Source organism: Alligator mississippiensis, chromosome 13 (assembly GCF_030867095.1).
Source record: "Alligator mississippiensis isolate rAllMis1 chromosome 13, rAllMis1, whole genome shotgun sequence".
Classification (NCBI taxonomy): Eukaryota; Metazoa; Chordata; order Crocodylia; family Alligatoridae; genus Alligator; species Alligator mississippiensis.
In genome coordinates, this window is record NC_081836.1 from 30,236,992 (window position 1) to 30,258,528 (window position 21,537).

The 21,537-nt window shown below is 50.6% G+C and overlaps 1 protein-coding gene across 1 annotated transcript in view; it reads right to left on the reverse strand.

Moving 5' to 3' along the window:
• The window catches only part of SEPTIN12 (septin 12), a 90,626-nt gene extending 70,703 nt beyond the window's left edge, over positions 1-19,923 (reverse strand). The window contains exon 1 of the mRNA XM_059716979.1: positions 19,838-19,923. Within this exon, the coding sequence (XP_059572962.1) occupies positions 19,838-19,877 (40 nt within the window). The 5' untranslated portion in view covers positions 19,878-19,923. The remainder of the gene's footprint in view (positions 1-19,837) is intronic.
• Positions 19,924-21,537: the final 1,614 nt, after the last annotated feature.

Sequence of the window (21,537 nt, forward strand, 5' to 3'; positions counted from 1 at the left end):
CTTGAGCTCATGACACTCATTCTTATGGAAGTCACAAGTCCTTAAGAGTTTGGGATGAAGAGAGGAGATTGGCTTGGTAACCCAAGAGAGCACTCTCAGGCAGGGACTGGTAGAGTGTCCTTATCTCAGTATGGAGCAAAAGGTGGTGACACAGGATGGCTCATGAGAAAGTCTCTTTCTCAAGCTGTTTACATGTTGGAGAAGCAAGGCTCTAGCTTTTTCTGGGTCCTGGTATATGCCAGAGCTCCTCTCTAAATATGTAGTGTCCGTGGGTGGTATTTGTACCAAAAGGTGCTGTTAACATTCGGTTGTGCTGGAGATTCTCTCTAATTACATCCCGCTGCAATGGTGCCCATGGCACTTACCTCTAATGGTGGTTTCTATAGAGGACATTTATAGAGTTTAAAGAGCACATAATTATCAGGAAAAAGCAGGCCAGGATTTAAGCCTCAAAGTGCTTTCATTAGCATTGGCTCTGCCCAGTCTTGGAGGAGGAAGGACACTGGTCCCAAGGGTCTGCCATGGTCAGCCCACTCCTCTCTGTTTACTGCAGCTCTTCATGGTGGGAATAAAGCTGCCCATTCTTTCTGCATAGTTGCTGCTTCCCCCTCGGAGCCTCTGTATGAGTCTCCTGCAGCCAGCATGATCCAGGCTGGTATCGGAGATGCCAAGAGACACCAGCCACCAAAATCCCCTTTGCTGTTGCTCACATTCTCTGAAATAGCTCTGGCTAGTGATGGGAGTTGTGGGGCAGCTTGTGGGGCAAATTCCACTGAGGGACGAGTCCCACAATGACTTACCTGGCAGGGGAAATACCATGATCACTAAGGCAGTTTTCCTAGTCGCACCCGGGGATAACCACTTTTCTGGCATGGGATAGTACCTGCGGAGGTAATGTATAGTAAACCTCCCACTTGCTGCTCAAGTGGGAAGAGCTTGGCCTTATACCCACTTTATGGAAATAGGAAACTCCTCCCTAGCATGCTCTGGTGGCCTTGTGGCTGAGGGCAAGAGAAACTTGGGGGCACCCAAACCCCAAGCCTCTGGCCTTGGGCCTGCACGTAGGATGCCTACCAAAGGATTTGGAAACCTCTGAAGCCCCAGGCCGGGTGGAGGATGTTTGCTGGTAGTAGGGCCACTTATGGTTCTTGACTGACTCATGGGCTTGGAATTGATTTGGCTGATTTCGATTAGAACACGAAAAATTATCTTAAAAAAACCCCCAAACCAGTCCTACCGTGACACCAGCTGCAGCCTGCAGGTCAGACCAGCTGCTCCTTGCCTTGAATGTTCATGTCTGATGGGGTGAGGGGGTGAAGAGATGGGAAGACTTTGGAGTTTAGTCCTTAGCAGATAGGACTGTCTCCAAGTCATGATGGAAGAACAGCTCAGGAAAACCCAAAGGCAGGTGTGTTCTCTCTAACACCACGGTGGGGTTTGGTGGGTAAAGGAAGCCTGGTCCTTTTACTGGATAGTCTGTGGAGACAGGTGATTTTGGATGAGATGGAAGTAAGATTCAGGGTTCCCTTTTCTCCTATGAGACTTTCTGCTGTAAAGTGTTTCCTCAGACCTATCCATTCTAGCCAAACTTTGGCTGTCTGCAGCAGCTGCTTCCCATGAGCTTTCTAACACACCAGTCTGGCAGAACAGTGTGTTCAAAGGCAGAAGGCTCGCAGAGGCCAAGAGAGATTTGTCTTGGGCAACACGACTCTGTCTGTCTGCATGGAGGGAGACATTTCAACCAGACAAAGGTCAGACTGAGAATGAAGTGTTTATGTTCCAGCTGCCAGCACAGAACCATCAGAGAATAGCCCCCCAGGAAAAAAAGGATTTATAGTTCAGCACAAGTATTGGCACCATAGACCGGAGTCAAAGAGTTGGGTCAATCCACAGGGAAAACGGAAACCTCTAGCACGATCTATGAGTCTAGTCAAAGCAGCCCAGCTGTGAGACGCTGCTTCCAGACAGGTTCCCTGGGGTGGACCAACAGATCATTTCAGGAACAAGCATGCCAGAGAGGGCCCTGCCAGGATGGGAGACAGGTGATAGGGAGAGAGAAGAGCCTTCATTCATGAAATGGGACAAGTGGGGAAATGCAATTCAGCCACCCCTCTATATGGGGAACAAACACCTTCTGGAGCAAGGTATCAAAAGCAATGAGCTCTCTCCGTCCTTCTCTCCAAGCCCTTTCACTTTTTCAAGCTCCAACAGGCTCTCACTGCCTCCCCAGGAGAGTGCAGCTCTACTTGGGTCCCATTTTTACTGTATTTCTCTGACTTTTTGCTCCCTGTCCGGTTCCAAGACTTGGCTGCTCCATGCAGTGGCCAGCTCACCTGCTGTGCCAATGGGCAGCTCAGCCAGCCCCAGGCATCATCTGCAATGCTCTTGCAGGCATTTTGCTGCTGGCCCCAAAACAAGAGGGCGAAACTATATAGCTCGTTTTTTCCATCCCAGGTGGAGTTGGCAGCATCTGTTGCCTTGTAGCTGCAACCCATTGTCTGGGCCTCACTGAGAGAGGCAAGAACCCTGTATGGCCTTGTAAATAGAGCTCTTTTCCCCAGTCACTTTGTTTTGTCCTTCCATGGCTCATCACCAAATACCTTCCAGCCTGGGAAGATTTCTTGTCTGCACAGACAGAGCTTCATTCTCATTTCTTTTGTTTACCTTCCCCCAACCACATGTTCAAAGGGGGAAGGCTCAGCAGAAAGGCCAGGAGAGATTTGTCTTGGGCAACAGCAGCACAGTTCTGTCTGCCAGCCTGCAGGGAGACATTTCAACCAGGCAGCCTCAGAACAAGGTCCCTGCTCCAGCCGCCAGCACAGGCCAGCAAGGAATTTCCTAGCTGCATGGGTCCTGATGAGCGGGGAAATGCTCGCCAAGTGGACTGAAAACTGTGGGTTTGTATAAACCTAGGCATATTGACTAAAGACCTCCATTTTCTTCTCTTCATAAAGAGACAAAGTGAACAACTGCCCCAGATTTTATGCCACAGTCCTGAATTGTGAAGCTCAGTCTGGGTGCTCCCAAGGAGTCTGAAATTTGATAAATAGGTCCCAGATGTCTTGGTTTTTACAACCCCAAAAGTCTGTAGTTGTCCATGTAGCTGAAGATGTCTCTGAACTAAACCAGGTACAGGCCAACGCCCAAGCCACTGCTGATGTTAAGCAGTGAGGTTTTACAGGAATGGAGGGTTAAAAATAATTTTCAATCTTCACCCACAGCTTCAGTCACACTCTAGGTTTGAGATAGGATGAGGTGGGAGATATATCCCACCTGGCTTTTGCTATAACTTTCAGATTTGATAGTTCAGAGTGAGAACCTGGATGAAAACACCAGGCTCTGTAACTGCCTACACCCTAGACCAGGGGTCACCCATCTTTTCAGAGTGGCAGGAAGAAATAACACAACGCAGTCCAAGGCAGGCTGGCACTTCTGACCTGGCTGCCACTGATTCTCCCTGCTGTTGCTGAAATGTCACCAAATTGCCCAGCTGCCAAAATGCTGCAATTACCTGTGTTTTGTGAGTCATATGAATCATGGGTTGGGTCCAGCCTGCAGGCTGTGGGTTGCCAACCCCTGCCCTAGACCATAAGCCCTTCAGCACCCAGCACATTGGACTCGTTAAAGGAAGGCACACAAGTAGCTTTGAAAGTCTGGGCATTAGCTTTTCCCTAGCATGCTCAAAGGTCAGCATGGATCATTTCTCTCATGAGGTCACAAGAAAGTGAAAGGATGAACCCTAGGTCACATAGTAGACACTGGCAGGGCTAGGAAGAGAACCCAGTTCATGCCGGTTTCTGATCCACCAAATCTCACAGCCTCTCTGGTTGTCCCTGGTTCAGAGCCTAACCTCTGTGCTACCTTCAAGACTAACTGAAGAAACAGCAGACATCCTCAGCTTCAGGGTTTGCTAGAAGATTTTTGCAGAGCTCTCACTCTCAAGTGATTTGTTTCTACCACGTCTCCAGGCCTTGGAGCTGAAGTATGCCCTGGCCTCTGGCCAGTCACGCACCCTGCTCAGCACAAAGGGAATCCATCCACAAGTGCACTTCAGCTCCAAGCAGGTTTGTGAAGCATCAGTGGGAACGTCCCACACAGCTGGGAGGGGAAGGGCCCACCACCCTGCACATCTGCAAGCATTTAACGCCACTCTGCCCTTCCTCTCCCCGTGTTTCTGTGGAGCCAAGAGCAGGGTGGGGGAGGAGCACCAGGGGGCCCCTATTGCGGTAAGTGGAAAGGCTGTAAACTCCAGCTGGAGAGGAAGAGGCTACTGAACTCATCCTCTCCTGGGCAGAAGGGTCCCAGGCTGGGAGTAGGGGCTGGGGAGCAGGAGGGCACTCCTGTGATTTCTCCCTCCATTTCACAGTGGCGGTCGGGGTCTAGCCGACAGCCCTGGAACATGCTGGCACACCCCACAGCTGGTGTAGGTCAGCATAGCTCCACTCCCCACCAAGCACATATGCAGGCATCAGCTCTAATGGGGCTCCTCACCCCTGAAAAGCCCTGGTCTCTCCTCACCCCGAGCCCACCCTTCACCTCACCATAACACAACGTCCAACCACAAGTGGTCAAGCCCAGCCTGATGCTTCCCATAAACCCTGGACCAACTCCCTGAGCTCCATGGCATCAAGACTCCACTTTCCCAACCCCACCCCAAGGAAAGGTCAGGGGATGAAGGGAGCAAAGCTGATCTATCCCCTGGTGTCTGCTCATACAAGCCCAGAACCCTGATCAGGGGTAAGGTTCCTACCAGCCCCTGGAGCCAGAGAACAACAGACCATCTCCTTGGCTTGCACTGCTCCCTGGCGGTGGAAGCAGGAACCATTCCCTCTTTTACCTCTTGTTACCTGAGTTATTTGGGTTTGGGTCACCTGCTGGGGGCTGAGGGTGGAAATGCCCCTGCAGGACAGCTGTCCATAACCCTACTACTCATCACAGTCCAGAAATGGAGTGAGCCTCCCTCCCTTAGCGGGACCAGATCTCAGGCTGATGGCAGGGGGCAGTTCACATGTGGCAGCAGGGTTCTGTGCCCAGCTGGAAGGCACCTAGTGCTATCAGCTCCTTGCACTGCAAATTATCAAGCCATTTCCAACCCAAGGCCCCTTTTACTCAGTTTACCAGGTCTTTTCCTTTCATTCATTTCAGGAGAATGCGAGGGCAGATCCTGGGCAATCTGTGCAGACTGGACTCTTGGGAACCTAGAGGGCTCTGCCCAGCTTTCTGGGGGCTTAGGCCAGTATCCCATGCCACAGGGCCAGGTGTTTGCTGCATCATGCACTATTCCTTTAAACATGAGTGCTCACGTAGCCCCACCATGGCTCCCAAACATATAGGCATCCTATAGGCATCCTCTAGGTAGCTCCTCCCACAGTAGAGAACACCTGTAAGCACTGGCAATCCCCTCCAGGCAGCAGGGAGGTGGACCCCTAAGCCAGACTGCTGGACTACAGATACATGACAAGGGGCACAGAGACAATTAAGTGTCAGTATCCCTCTGAGAGTGGCTCTGCCAGGTGTGCCAGCATGGCACTCCCCCAGGGGGTCGAGAAGCATAGAGAGTGCTGGGTTTGGACACACATGGGAAGTCTGCAGGAAGAGGCAAGGAGACCAGTTTCCACTGAAGGATCCCAAGGCTGCAGGAGAAAAACTTGTGTTTGACACTGGAACCCTCCTCTGCTCCCCAGAACTATCCTTGCCCCCCATGGTTCAGATATCCCTTACTGACCCCATCTTCAGCGCATTCACCCATAGTTCCCAGGGAAGCCCGTAGGTGGCACTGCAGGACAGTGGACTGGACAGCAGGCACTGGGTCTCTTCTGGCCTGTGGCCCCCCCCAAACACAGAGTGCCCCGGTGGGGAGTTCCCCACTCCCACAAGCAGTCCCAGGGCAGGATCATGGGGTCAGGTCACCCTGCTTAAGGCAAATGCCAGCAGCTTCAGAAGTCATTGCCCTACTGTCTGGGAAAGACAGGACTCAGGAAGGGGTAGAGCGCTGGAGCTGCCTGAGCACTTGTGTGTAAAGGGACAGAGCATGACATGGCAAACACCTGGCCCTGTGACAGGGGATGGTGGTCTAAGCCCCCAGGGAGCTGGGCAGACCCTCTAAGGTTCCCAAGAATTCAGTCTGCACAGACTGCCTGGATCTGCCCTCGCATTCTCCTTAAATAAATGAATGCCTCTGCATGGCACAGACTGGAGCCACAAGGATCCGATCTGAGCACTGGCCCCACATGGGTGTCATGCCCTTCCCTTCCCTAAGACTACCCCAGTCCCAGGCAGCCCAGGCCACATATCTAGCTAGTTTAAAGCTAGTATAGAAATGTCAATGACCTGTAGTCACAGTAGTAATTGCACCAGAGCCATGCATGGGTACTTTGGTATGAACTCAAAAAAAAGGCTGGTGGAGGCAGAGGGTTAAATAAAGATCACAGGCACCTAGAAACCCAGCTGTCCTCAAATGGAGTGAACGGTGCCCTCTCCTGTGCTCACTCTTTCTGAACTCCAGACTCCTCTCTACAAAAGGTGCATTGAGAGAACTTGCCCAAGTCACACTGGGAGCCAGCAGCAGCGATGGGAATTGGCCGCTGCCCTATTTCCTGGGCCTGGGGCAGGACCTTAGCTCCCCTACTCTTTGTACAGAGCTACAGCACTCTACTCAGTGTGCTCTGCTGCTGGAGGGACTTTGCAGGCCCAACCAGGGGCCAGAGAGGAAAGGCTCTCAATCCTGTATATGGAATGGGCTCTTGGCAGAAATGTAACCAGCCAGCCCAGCAGTCAGGAAGGAGTAAGCAGCTGTATGTCAGCCAAAATCCTGTCCCTTGCCGTTGCAAGCCTAAGCCTGAAGAGAAACCAAGAAGAAACCAAGCCTGTTGAGTGGTTTTCATCATTGTCATTATCCCCAAGTCCCAGCACTGCAAACAGGTCTAATCTGCAGTCAAGGGGCCTGCTTGTTTCAGAAAGAAATGGCTTGTTTTGGCTCCTTGTTCAGAGCCGGTCTGACAGACCTTCCTGCCCCACCCAGCACAAGGCAGATGGCATGTGAGCATCACCTCTGTGCCCACCCGAGATAGCTGCTATGAAGCAGGATCCACCCATTCCACACATGTTCACTCCTGAAAGGAGGGATGTACTTGGGATAGAGGGGCCCTGAGCAGGTGGCCAGCACTGCCCGGGGTCTCTGTCCAGCTGTGGTCATTGGTGCTGACTCAAAGGCAACTCCACTCCCTCATATCAAGTCTTAGCAAGAGTGGGGCAGAAGTCAACAGGCCAAGCAAGAGTATAGACAGACCAGCTGACTCAAAGATCCTTTTGTCCAGTCACATAGTCAAAACCACAACCCAATTGGTTGGGGGGGTCACTTTAATAAGCTAAAATTATAAGCAAGTACTAATGATGAGGAGGGTTGGATAAACCAGTGAGCTGCTAACGAACCCTCTGCAGCACCACAGAATGGCCCTGCGGGGAGAGGAGAATTCTTGGCTGAAAAGGGTAAGGATGGTTTGGGGGGAGATGGAGGGAGGCTGTTTACAAAACCTTCTCACACAGCAGGGGAGATCTCAGCCTACAAGACAGGCAGTCTGGCATCTTCCTGGTCTCTACTAGCACCTCTGGACTTCCCTTCCCTCACACACCTTGGCTGTGCAAGGGAGATCGATGCTTGACACCCTTTCCCTTTCCCACTGCTCCCAGGCATTGTTTAGAGATGCTGATGTTACTAGAGAGGAAGGATGGTCTCAGGTGGGAACACAGGCCTAGGTCATGGGAGACTGCTGTCAAGTTTCTGCTCTGTCTCAGGCTCCCTTTGTGACCTTGGTCAAGTCACTTGTTTCATGCCTTGCTTGCCCATCAGCAGTCAATACGTCCTCTTCCTCACTGTCCATCTGCCTTGCCTATCATAAGCAATTTGGGGCAGGGCATACCTCTATATACATGCTTGTACAGCACCCAGCACCAGGGTGCCCTCTGCATGCTACTTTAGTGTCAATAACCAGCTCCTCAAAGAACTTGTGTCTTGGGAGGTGGGACAGCCTGGCTGCCAGCCCTGCTGTCACATACCTGGGGGCTGCATCTTGTACTCTTAGGGGCTCAGGCTTAGTTGTTTCCTTTTTCTGACTTCTCTAGGATAGCACATAAGATGCTCAGCTCCAGCAGTTGTACATTAGCCTGCCCTCCAGAGCAGCGCACACCAGCCAGCAGGGCCACAGGTAACAAATAACCACCCAGGTTACCAGGGGTTTGACTGTGCCACTACCTTGGCCACAGCCTTCCTATCCAGGCCCTTCTACCTCTCTTTGAAAGGGCACTTACCCTTCCTTTATATTCATTACACCACCTCTCAGCCACTACACAAGGTGTACCCTCCAGCCACCTGCAGGGTGTAAGGCATCAATTCACAGCTCAGCTCCACAGCTCTCTTCAGTCACTGCACCAGCACCAGTATCACAGGAGCCTCCTCCCTCTGTTCCCAGCCCAGGACAGCTGTGGCTTCTGGCTCCTCTTGCCAGCAAACAAGCCCCAGCTGGTACACCTTGCCTCCTTTCTCCAGGTGGCTGTTAACCCTGTCCTTGCCCGAGTCCATGAATATCACAATGTTTCCATTGAACTTCATTTATGGTTTAGTGGCATGTCTTGGCAACAAGGGGAGTCTGGAAGGAACATCATGCAACTGTTGAACAGCCCTGTGTTGCCAAAGCTCAGAGTAGCTCACCCCTTTCCTGACCAGCCAAAGCTGATGCTAGTAGAAGGATCCACTACCACTTGCTTCACCAGGCAGAAACACCCCTGTATGTTTAGGTATTCAGATAGCGACAGGCAGAATAGAAATACACATCCTCTCCATTCTTACTGGGCAAGTCTGTCATAGAAGTATGTAATGCCTGTGTTTTCATGCTCCTCACTAGAGTCATGGTCCTGGGCTCTGACTGTCCTTTCATATCTGGGTGAGGAGGAGCCCTGCTCTAGATCTGCCAGCCCTGAAGCATTTGCTCATCAACTAGCAGCAATCTGGGGTTGCAGGCTTCCAGGAAGCAAATGCCCCATTTCTCAAAGTGGTGCATGCCTTGACACCTGCCTATGAGCTGGAGGGCTGGGCTAAGTTCCATACACATTTGCAGGACTGTGGCCAGCAACAGCCAGTCATAATGGTCCCAGGCCTCCATCTGGGTATGGTCCATTAAGGCATGTTTCCCAGCTCCAAAAGGGGAGACCCTGTCTGCATCTGATCAGTTCATGCCTGCAGCACCTGCTTGCATCCAGGTACTGTGACCTGGATTTGTGGGTGGTCATAGTTCTTCAGCTACAGAACAGTCACTCACTCAAACTCTGAAATGGGACCTGAGTGTATTATTACAGGAGTGTAATAATATCCAGGCCCCTCAGTTTAAGTGTAAGAGGTAAGATGGAAACAGGTGTGAAGAAAAAACAATCAATCCCTCCTTCCCTGTTTGTACCACCGTGCTCCATGACAGATTTGACAGCCAGGGAAAGCCTGCTTCATTTGTGTTGAACATGCTTCCACCTAGATGGAAAAATACTGAAGCATCCCCAAGCCCTGGTGTGTGGGCTTGGAAAACAAAGTAAGAACATTATTTGTTATCAGCTCATGCTCTGTGAGCTGCAAACCCAAGGGAAGCACATTATTTCTGCTGGCCTTCTCTCCTGCTTATTGCAACTCAGCATAGTATATCTAACCCTCTCCAGGATGTAGGCAGGACACAGCTTCTGGAGTCCTGCTCTTTGCAAGAGTGTCACTGTCAGCCCTGCACAACATAGATCTGCTTGTTCAGGAGAGAGACAGAAAGGCAGCAAGCACCTGTGTATAGCCAGTGTCTCTGACTTGGAGGTGTCAATACTGTAACTATTAGTGTCCTGACTCTCCTCTCCCTCAGAGGAGTGTAAGGCAGAGGGACCACCATCAAAGCCAACAGGATCCCAGGAAAGTAAATGTCCAAGAGAAGAACTGGAACCAAAGACGTCATGTCATTCCTGATTTACAATGTAAAAGGAGGCAAGTCAGGCCTCACACACCTTCCCTGTGTTGGGCAATCTCTGGAACTGATCTCAGTCTTGTTCCCAGCTGAGAGATGGCAGATTACAAAATAGCATCTTTGCCTGCAGCCTCAGCACAGAGGGCAAGTGCTTACTGAGGGAAACTCTGAGGTATGGACAGTACATCTAATGCACTGTAATGCCTCCTTTCTACAAATGGGAAAAGTGGGGCCCTGAGAAGGGAGGTGGTTTGCCCAGGGTCACCCAGGGAGACAGTTGGCACGTCCTCATGAGCTGCCCTCTACACAGCTACCTACATAAGCAAGTACTAAATGACTGCGCAGTAACCGGCATTACCACACAGTACTGTTGCTGTGTAGTTTTTGCCTGAAGCTACTGGGCAATAGCAACAAGCTACTGCACAGTAGCTCATTACTACTGTGCAGTATCGTTGCTGCATGCTTAGTGCCCGACAGTGCTAGTGCCCAACAACTGCACTGTAGCATCTCACGTAGATGCATCCAGTGCCAGAGCTAAGAATCCCCTGGGTCCCCTCAGTCCCAGCACAACGCTGTGACTGCTGGAGCATGCTTCCTCCCCAGCCATCTTATTTTATGACTCTGCTGCATCCAATAACAATAAATGGCTTTACAGTAAGTCCTGAGCTCCTAAGCAAAGCTAATTTACAGGTAGATTTATGAGCTGTAGCAGGTTCTGGTACAAGTGCCTGTGTGTGTTGGGGGGGTGGGAAGGAGTTGTGGAGGGTCTGAGGAGAGCATATCAGGAGCCCTGCCCCAACCTCTGTGCAGCCACGCCAGGCCCAGACAATTGGAATGTCTCTGCTTGTGCTTCTTGAATTCCCAGCCCAGAGGAGCTGGGTCACTGCCTAGGGCACTGCACACTCCATCAGGGGCCTGGCATCCCTGACCCTGCCTGCTCAGGAGCCTGCTGCTCCTCCATGCTGGAGTTAGAACTGTTCCCAGCCTCAGCACTGCGCAGGCAGAACTATGCACAGCAACTGCCTGTCAGCTGTCAGAGCCATGCTGGAGGCTGGGGTTGGCGGGTTCTCCACTGAACAGTCTGCCTCCTTTCTCACATAGAAGGAGTCTGGTGTCTAACATGCAAGCCAATGTCTTTGTTGAACAGCAGTGATAAAAACTTAGGCAGGATGTATCACCAGGGAGAGAATTTCCTGCACCTGGTTCTAAGACGGGTCCCCCTATTTTCCCTGCCTTGTGGTGTGGGATTCCCTCCTGTGATCAACCTTTATGGGGAAAGTCCAGCGTCATCTGCGAAGTGGCCAGCATGTCACCTATGAGGAAATGGAGAAGGCTTGCTAAAGCCCTGCCTTTGCATAGCAGTAAGAAGGCAATGACTTTCTGCTCTAGCTCTGGCTTGGACTGGAAACCTAGCGAAGTGTGTTGCTATATCTCGTACCAGCCCACTGGATGACCCCCCCACACCTCCAATACCATCCGAATTCACCCTTACCCAGTGGAACACAGAGCCCAAGGCCAGGGAGCAAGGCAACCCTGAATCCTGTCAGCACTACAGGTGAAGAAAGGACTCACTGTGAGGGAAAGTCCATTGAATAAAAGGGAAAGCAGGCATGGGTAGGAAGTTGGAACACACAGAGAGAAACGGCAGATGCAGCCCTTCTGGGGTGAAGAGCAACCCCACAACATCACCATGATGAGAGTGGGATGATGGCAGCCATGCTTTCCACCCCTCCTGCAGCCAGCTGCTCTGATCTTGCTATGGCCTGGGCTGCCTGCTTCGTCTGGCTACTGTCTGGCATCCCCCATCAGTAAAGTGGCAAGCTCTTCAGATACTCATCAGCAGCCAAGCAGTACACTGTCACATTCTCACCAGTTAGATATGAGCCTTTGTTTGGAGAGCTACAACCTTCCTCTCATGTTATAGCAAAACCAAAACCAGAGAGAAATCATAAATGCAGGCTGGTGAGAGACCCCTGGAAAGGCAGCCACCATTGGCAGAAGGATTCCGGTGGAGGGAAGCTGTAGGAGGGTCAGGGGCACTCTGCTGAGGCTATCCAGGTACTGTATAATACTGTCCATAAGGAGCAACAAGAAAATAGGTGAGATTGCACTGAATACATCACCTTGCTTGTACTAAACAGTGTTTTCTGGAGGGAAAGGTCTCAGTGCTGTGCATGCACTAAGACAAAGCTACTGTTCCAGCAGTGTAGCTCTGGAGGCAGGGTTCAAATTACAGCGGAGCTCAGGCTGAGCCCCCCCCATAAGAGACAAGAACCCCGCGGTGGGTCGGTTAGCCCCTGGCCCACCCCGTGCCTTTCTAAGCAGCCCAGGCAGCGGTAGCAGCAGCTCCTTCCAGCTGCCACCGCCGCAAACCCAAAGTGTAATTTGAACCCTGCCTGGAGAGGTTCCACAGCCCTCCAGGGCAGCACTCTACATTTGCCCTGGGATAACTGGAAGCAGAATCTGACTCACTGGACATGTGTACACATGCATTTGATTCGGGATCAGTTTACTTGAGAGTAAACTACTCACCAGTAAATGACCAGCAAACTGCTTCTACTTCCTGGGGCCCTGCAATGGGCCCCTGCTGCCACCAGGGGGGAGCTCTAGGCCCTCCCTGGGTGCTAGCCCAGGGGCTGGCAGGGAGCAGCACCCGGCCAGGAGACAGCTCCGGGCTGGTACATTGCACCCTGCCCACAGGGGGCTGCCTGCTGCTAGGGTGGGGATAATGTCCCCCTGCCCCAGAAGCAGGGAGCTTCTGGCCCCAGCTCCCCAACTGGGAGCAGGGGACTTGGAAAAAGCTGCAAAGGAGGGGCAGGTCCCAGCCCCCCACCTCATTCGCCAATGGGGCAGCTAGCAGCTAGCTCACTGCTATTTGCCTCACCAGCAGATCCGGGCAGGGGGCTGGGATCTACCCCATCCCTGCAGCTCTTTCCAATTCCTGTGCTTCAATCACCCAATTGTCCTAACTGGGACAGTTCCCAGCCCCTGCTCCATAATTGCTGGGCAAGGGCTAGAGACCCTGTTCCCTGCTCAGCTCTGTGAGCATGGAGTTGGGTGGGGAACAAGCGGTGGAGCTTGTTCCCCACCCAGCTCTGTGCTCACATAGCTGAGTGGGGAACAAGCTCCCCATCCTGTTCCCCACCCAGTTCTGCAGTAACAGAGCTGAGCAGGGAACAGATTCTCCAGCCCCCCACCAGCAGGGATCTCCCAGTGCTGGCCCTGCAACCACTGGGCCAGTGCTGGGAGATACGGGTCTCCTAGCTCCTTGCTCTCCAATCCCAATGGCAAAGGAGAGGGGCTGGAAGAAAGGGTTAGGCCTGTGTGAAGTGGCAAGTATTCGATTCAGATTTGGCCGATTTGGGGCGGACCGTGATTCAACTCAGTGATTTGAGTCACTGTCCCAATTCAATTTGGCTGATTTGGATTTGGAGATTCAGTGCCAATTTGGAGAATTGCCCATAGACTATAATGGGGAATCACTAAAATACCTATAACTTTTTAATTTTTGCAGATTTGAATGAAAACAGCAGAGATGGTAGCCCCTTCTGAGGGAACGAAGCCTGCCAAGTTTCAAGGAGATAGGTGCAGGGGTTTCTGTAGAAGGGCAACTCAAACTGTTGAAAGCAAAACTTGTATCACTTGTGTGTGTTAAGGGGTGTAGGTTGTAGCCGTGTTGGTCTAAGGACATAGGCAGACAAGGTTCTGTGTGTCAATCTGATATCTTTTATTAGACCAAATGAATAGTTGGAGAAATAAATCTTAGCAAGCTTTTGGGTTTAAAAACTATCCATCAGGCTGAGGAAGCATCTGCAGTTGGTGTGTGTGCTCTTCCTGGATAGAATGAATAGTAAAGAAGCCATAGGCTGGTATGCATGCAAGAAAGCCAGTCAGTGAAAATGTAAATTGACGTGTTGGGGGTGAGAGACAGGCTGCAGGGGTGTAGGGAGGGAGAAGGGGGATATGCCAGGTAAAAGTGGAGAGGTACCTGGGGAGTCAGATATCAGGCAGCTTATGGAGTGTCATAGATCCAAAGCCTATATTGAGTCCATGAGTTTTTGTATCTAGGAGGTTGATAAAGTGAAGTTCATAGGTTCATCTGTAAAGTGATTTGTAAATTCAAACAAGCACCGAACCTCGCTAACCTCATCACCAGAAGCAAACTTCCTACAGCCCAAAACACACCAAATGGATCAAGACGATGCCATGACAAGAAATGCAAAACCTGCCAACATATCTCCAGTACTGCCAAAATTACTACACCCCACAAAAGAACCATCATCATTCCTGGATCTTACAGCTGCACCTCCAGAAATGTTATATATCTCATCCAGTGCACCAAATGCCTGATGGAAAAGATGTAGGAGAGGCCAAACAACAACTACGTACCAGAATGAATGCACACCAGAAATCTATTAAAGACAAGAACACCCAATTACCAACAGGGGCATATTTCTCACAAGAAAACCAATCTCTCAGTCCTGATCCTCAAAGGGAATTTACAAAATACTTTTCACAGACAAGCCTACAAACTTCACTTCTTCAGCCTCCTAGATACAACAACTCATGGACTCAATATAGACATTGGATTTATGACACACTATAACCTACCTAACATGTGACTCCCCAGGTACCTCTCCACTTTTACCTGCTCCATCCTCCTTCCTGTCCGCCCCCAAGCCTGTCTGTCACCTGCAGATGCCTCAATGTACATTTTCACTGACTGGCTTTCTTGCATGCAAAATGGCCTCTGGCTTCTTTACTATTCATTCCATCCAGAAAGAGCACACATCAACTGCAGATGCTTCCTCAGCCTGATGAAGGCTTTTTAAACCCGAAAGCTTGCTAAGGTATATTTTTCCAAATATCTAGTTGGTCTAATAAAAGATATCCAATTGACTCAAAGAACCTTGTCTGCCTTGTGTGCGTTAAGGCAGAGTGGGATGAATGCAGCAGGGTTGGTAGCCTGTAACAGGGGGCCTTCCCAGTGGTGTTTAGATCTCAGCCTGCCCACCTGTTTCTGGGCCAACCACCCACCCCTCTTTCATCTGCCACACCTTGATGGAAAACTGATTCAGATGTTACCTAGGTGCGAGGCTGCCCATTTAGGCTCTGATTCATAGATTCACAGATTCATAGATTGTAGAGTCAGAAGGGACCACAAACGATCATCGTGTCCGACCCCCTGCCCCCGGCAGGAAAAAGAACTGAGGTCAGATGACCCCAGCGAGGTGTCTCCTCTTGAAGACCTCCAAGTTAGGTGATAGTACCACCTCTCTTGGAAGCCCATTCCAGATTCTGGCGACCCTTACTGTAAAAAAAATCTTCCTAATGTCTAACCTGAATTTACTCTCCACTAGATTGCACCCATTATTCCTAGTTACTCCTAGGGGTGCTCTGGTAAATAGTGCATCTCCAATTCCCTGTTGTCCTCCCTTGATAAACTTATAGGCAGCTACAAGGTCTCCCCTCAGCCATCTCTTGTGAAGGCTGAAGAAATCCAGATCCTTCAACCTCCCCTCGTAGGGTCTTTCACGGAGGCCCCTAATCATGTGAGTGGTCCTCCTCTGAACCCTCTCCAGATTCTCCATATCCCTCTTGAAGTGCAGCACCCAAAACTGGACACAGCACTCCAACTGCAGCCTGACCAATGCCTCATAGAGGGGGAGCATCACCTCCCTCAATCTGTTGGTCATGCATCTGCTAATGCATGACAAGGTGCAATTGGCCTTGTTGATGGCTTTGTTACACTGCCGGCTCATGTTCATCTTGGAGTCAACTATGACTCCAAGTTCCCTCTCAGCTGCTGAGCTGCTGAGGAGGTCATCCCCCAACCTATAGGTGTGCAGGGGATTACTCCTTCCTAGGTGGAGTACCTTGCATTTATCTTTGTTGAATTGCATCCTATTTTGTTCTGCCCATTGGTCCAATCTGTCCAGATTGGCCTGTATCTGCTCCCTGCCCTCCGGTGTGTTAACTTTGCCCCATAACTTGGTATCATCTGCGAACTTGGAGAGGGTGCTCTCCACACCCTCATCCAAATTGCTGATGAGGATATTAAATAACACTGGTCCAAGGACCAAACCCTGCGGGACCATACTGCCTACCTCTTTCCAGGCCGAGAACAACCTGTCCAGCACCACTCTCTGGGTGCGGTCCCTAAGCCAGTTGGCCACCCACCTGACTGTGTAAGCATCCACTCCACAGCCTACTAGCTTCTCTATGAGAATAGGATGCGAAACTGTGTTGAAGGCCTTCTTAAAGTCCAGGTAGATGACATCAGCCTCAGCTCCTGTGTCAAGGCAGTGTGTGACTTGGTCATAAAAGGCTATAAGGTTTGTCAGGCAGGATCTACCTGTGATGAACCCATGCTGGTTTCCTTTCAGCATCATTTCCCTGCCGAACCTTCACAAATGCTCTCTTTGATGATTTTTTTCCAGTATTTTCCCAAGGATAGAGGTCATTGCCAGTGCTATGCCTCCAGGTGGCCTCGAGGAATGGCATGAGGATTACCAAGATCTGGGAGACAGTATCTATGGAAAAGACTTACCTTTGTCAGAGGAAGATAGGAGATGGCAGGATGCCGCGCTGGAAGCAGCACACAGTGAAAGTGAAACCGTGGCACTCTCATCTGCCGCGGCGAAGAAGAAAAAGAAAAAAAACTTGCCGAGTCAGAAGGAGCTGGGATTGGCTCCTGAGTCAGCACGGGCATGCTTTATAACAGCGTGCAGGGGCCGATTTGTGGCCCGGAACACTGTAGCTGGGATAAAAAACCTGGCAGGGAAGCAGCAAGGAGGACTGGAATTAAGGTCCCCGACCGGCCCGGAGGGGCCAGATATTGAAAGCAGTCCCTGGCCAGGGACATGGTGGCTACCCCAGGAAGGGGTTTTATTAAAGAGGCAGAGCTGGAGACAGCTCTATAATTTATCAGAGGAGACTCTGTGGGCGACAGAGATCTACAGCACAGGCTGGACCTCAACAGAATCGAAGAGAGCAAGTACCAGCAGACAACCAATTCACGGCAAGTATAAGATGCAAGTAGAGAGTGGGATGCCAGGGAACACGGCAGTTGTTGACCAACAAGATGCATAAGTAAGGCAAGGCACGGCCATGATCCAATGAGTCAAATAACGTCTCAATTCTGCCCTGGACACCAACCGAGGTTTAGTCCATTAATAAGCTTGTTCTTCCCTTAAAGAGACGGCGAAGCCAGAAAAATCCACACGGATGCAACTCATAGGTGAAAGGCATGGAAAGTTACAGTATCACACTCCATTTTGTTAAGGGGGGTGCTGATCCCAATCTGCCTGACCAATACCATCCCATGGATGGCCTTCTGTTGCTTGACCAGCCTTTCAAGCATCAGGTATGTGGAGCTACACTGAGTCTCCACATCCTGCATGATTTTGTGCTGTGGGATAATCAGCTCTGCCTGTTTGTCCCACAGCATCTTGCCCCTCCTTGATGCTCTGGTGGAAGTAGCCTGCCACCTTCCTGCATTTTGAAATGACCTGGCTGGTAGTGGTAGTGACGGCGCTGTCACCAGGAGCCCTGTCCTCGTCCAAGGCATCCCTGACTATGAGGTGCAACTTGTGTGCCATAGAGCGGATGCTGTGCCAACACAAAATTGGCATCATGCACCACCTTCACCATAGGCCCTGACTGATCGCACCAGTGCCCTGTGAGGAAGAGGTAGGCATGACCTCCACCCCGGCTGCTCCAGATGTCTGAAGTGAAGTGAAAAGCTACCTGAGGCCCTGCATTCCATGGCTCCTCCCTCAAGTACTCCCTGCATGCCTCATACAGAGAGGGCACTGCCGTCCTGCTAAAGGCGGTGCATGTGGGCACTTGGTATAATGAGGCCATGAGCACCATGAGCCACTTGAACCTTGGTTGTTCAACAAAGGAGAAGGGCTGGCCATCCAGAGTAAGCATCTCCCCAGTGCTCTGGGTAACCTCACTCACCTTGGGAACATGGCCCCGCCTTTGTCTCCACCTTTCCCTCACTGGTCCAGGGTGACCTGCCTCTGCTTCTTAGGGATGGGGGCTTTGGAGCAAGATGGGGACTTCTTTTTGGGCATGCTCCCACTGGTGCCAGGCTGAGGAGAAACAAGGGCAAGGAGGTGCTGCCTCATGAGATGCAGCAGCATTGCCATGGTGGTGAAGTTTTTCACCTCCTTGCCTCAGCTTGATCTATTACTTTCAGTAGTGCTGGCAGGTAGCATACCTGGGATCATCTGCCATCTCAACATGATCCCACACTACACTACCCACCTGCTTTTGGGTTGAAGGTGGGGATCCTGCCGTATCCCACTCCTCACGAGACAGAGGCGCAACAACAGCAGGAGCTGAGCCACCTGCCCCCACAACCTTCTCCAAAGTGCCTTCCAGAAGAGACCTGCCTCTAGGGAAATTTCGAGGGGTGTGGAGTACAAACTCAAATTCCCCCTCCTTCCCCAGAATTTCCTTAGCTATGGCACTCAGCTCCTCTGTTTCCAGATCCAGCTCCACCTCTGGCACTGGAAGGCTCATGCTGGGAACTGAAATTGGGGTGGAGACTGGCATGCTGGTGCTGGTGGTTATTACTGGTGTTAGCGGAGGTGGTACAGGTGCAGACACTGCTCCCACCTCCTTGCTCCCACTATCAGCAGAAGACTCACCGCTGCTAGGAAAGAGGGTGCATCTACATGAGCACTACTGCACCGTTACCAGCAGCAAGTAAATTTGCTACTTGCATTTACAGGTAAAAATTTACTTGTAATTAGCAAGGTTTACTGCACAATAAGCATATGCATGTGTAGATGCACATACTTACTGCACAGTAAACTATGCTACTTAACAATAAAGCATCTCATGCAGATGCACCCACTGGGTATGCAAAGATCACTACACCTTCTGCTGAAATGCAGCCACTTCTCAGGGGGAACACAGTGGTAGTTCTGAACAGAACAGCAATGCCACATAGCTGGTGGGACAGGAAGAGAAAGTGAGTAGGAAGCCATGTAGTCTGCAAAGGACATTACAGGTCAAATTACAGGTCTGGAGGAGGGAATCACTGGCATAGGCTTTGGTTAGCAAAGCAGGGATAACACCACCACTTGGCTGGGAAAGCTGCTGGGTATCCTTTAAATGCTGGGAGGGCTCAGGTCAAGGTTCAAACACCAGTATGTCTATGCAGCTGATCCTGCATAAGCATGATGCTTGAGCGCCTCAGACAGCCACATGCTTAGCTGCCTTGCACACAGATGAAGCAAGGAACCATTACAAGGAACCTCATTTACAGATGTGGAACTGTAAAGTGGGTCTAAGGCCCAATTCTGCTTTCCCTAGAGTCAATGGAAAAGCAGCCATGGCATAAGACTAAAGTCACAGCCCAAAGGACTTACCCACCCTGGGCCCAGAACTCCTGACACCTAGTTCAATACCTTAAACATGACAGCAGCCTCCGCTCTGACGCAGAGATCTCCTCTCCTGAACCAACTAGATGCTGCTCAGCTTACAAAAGCTGAGATCCCAGCAGAGTGTTACATTTCAGTTGGTGGAAAAGGCTGGAAATTGTAGTATAAAAACCAGCATTGAACGTATCGATCCTAATGCTGTGCATAGTGTTCTGCAAATTAGTCTGGGATTTTTTTTCCCTTTCCCCCAAATGCTTGGCTCTACATTTAGACAGCATATCTCACATTTTAATTAAAAACCTCTGTCTGGCACTTTCAAAGGTACCCTAATTACAGCCTCCATGGGGAGAGAGATAACATCACCCTAAGATCTATGGAGTCAATAAGCTGTGCAAAACACAGAGTTAGAACCTGAGAAAGCCATTTCCAGATGGAGCATTTCATGCAAAATACCTTGTTTCATTTGCTTCACCAGGAGGTTGGAAGGAGTCATAGGTCTTGTGGTTGCATCTGGAGGAGACCACGGGGGCCAACTTTTTCTGTGAATTAAAATAAAAAAAACCCAGCATGAGACGCTGAGTCTGGGCAGGCCCCTTCACAAATAGTTCCCTCTAGGGAGCAGCCCAGATGTCATTTAAATGTAATGTTAGAAAAGCAATCTTCCTTCAGAAAATAAATCGCCTTAGGGAGGACAGGTTGCTGCAAAGCATATTGCCATTGGACACGCAACTTTTTCTGAAGTGGCTATGTTTTGGAAAGGGAAGGCTTCATTCTGACTGGCATTGGGGGTAACATAGGTCAGAGTTTTTGTTGGTAGAAATTGGCAGAGCTTTCATTACCACCAGCAGAGTCCTGAAACCTTTGACTGGGCAATGATATGTCACAGCTGGGGACCTGGCTGCTGGTTCCAGCCTGGCAAGGGAGAACTTGTTTAGATTTACTGCAAATGCCAAAGTTGGAGATGGTTAGTAAAAGGGGCAGGGGATGTAATTCTCCCCTAAACAGAGGATCAGCAATGGTCCTCCATGCTATGTCAGTGCATGGTGGAGTGACAGCAGGCAGCTTCCCCCAGCACTGTGTGTAACATTTAACTCCCAACACAGCCAACAGTGCTGCAAATGGTACCTCTCAGTGGCTTAGGTGCCCATACACAGCACATTTTGAGGGGTGCTGCAGACAGATGTGTTTCATTAAGCAGCTAGAACTGCATCACTATCAAGGAAACAAAGGCCTCATTCATGTCCCTTGAGCTCAGAGTGATTCCTGGACATATGCCTCCTCTGAGCATCCTCTGCGTTATTTCAGTGGGGCTCCTGTGGAATGCCAATAAAGCCCCTTGCTGCCAACATGCTGCCAAAGCCCCTTCTAAAGACTGTAATTAAGACACTGAAAAATGTCCAGATCTGGTCACCAAAACAGACTGAGTAGAATATGAGTAGAACAGTCATGGTCCATAACAGGATGTTCAACACAGCTTTGCAGGCATTGTAGACAGGCACTGGCTATGTTTAATGCTGGCTTGGCAGTCTGGTCACACCTGGTGGGATCCACGGGTTTCATCTCAAGTAGCTGACTTGGCACAACATGCCCCTGCTGCAAAGTCATGTTAGCTAACAAGGCTCCTCAAGGTTGTGGGTTACCACCATCCAACTGCTGGGTGTGGGCAAGTCGAGTGGAGTCAGTTGGTACTGGGTATTAGCGGCACTGGGAAGGAGGCCTCCTGAATTCCCTTCCAGCTCTACCTTTACTAGCAGTTTCCAGCTACATAGCACCTTTCCCACTCTCTAACCCCAACCTCATGTCATTGTTCCGAGAATAATTTGGGGTTGAGCAAAACATCTCCTTGAGGTAATGCAGCATGAACTGCCTGACATGGAGACCTGAGGGCAAGCAGACAGCAGGAGGACCCCACCTCTCCCTACACACACACGTGTGTGCATGTATACACGCACACTCCACCTGGAAGGAAGCTGGAGTTCTTGCTTCAGTGAGACAACCCGGAAATGACAGTGACAGAAATATCAGTGAAGATCCCACCCCAGCAGTAACCACCCTGGAGACCCACAGCTCCAAGGCTTTCGCTGTTTTGTTCCCAGTGGTTGCCCTTGTAGTGAAAGTATTTACAGACATTCTCCATCTGAGTCAGATTATTT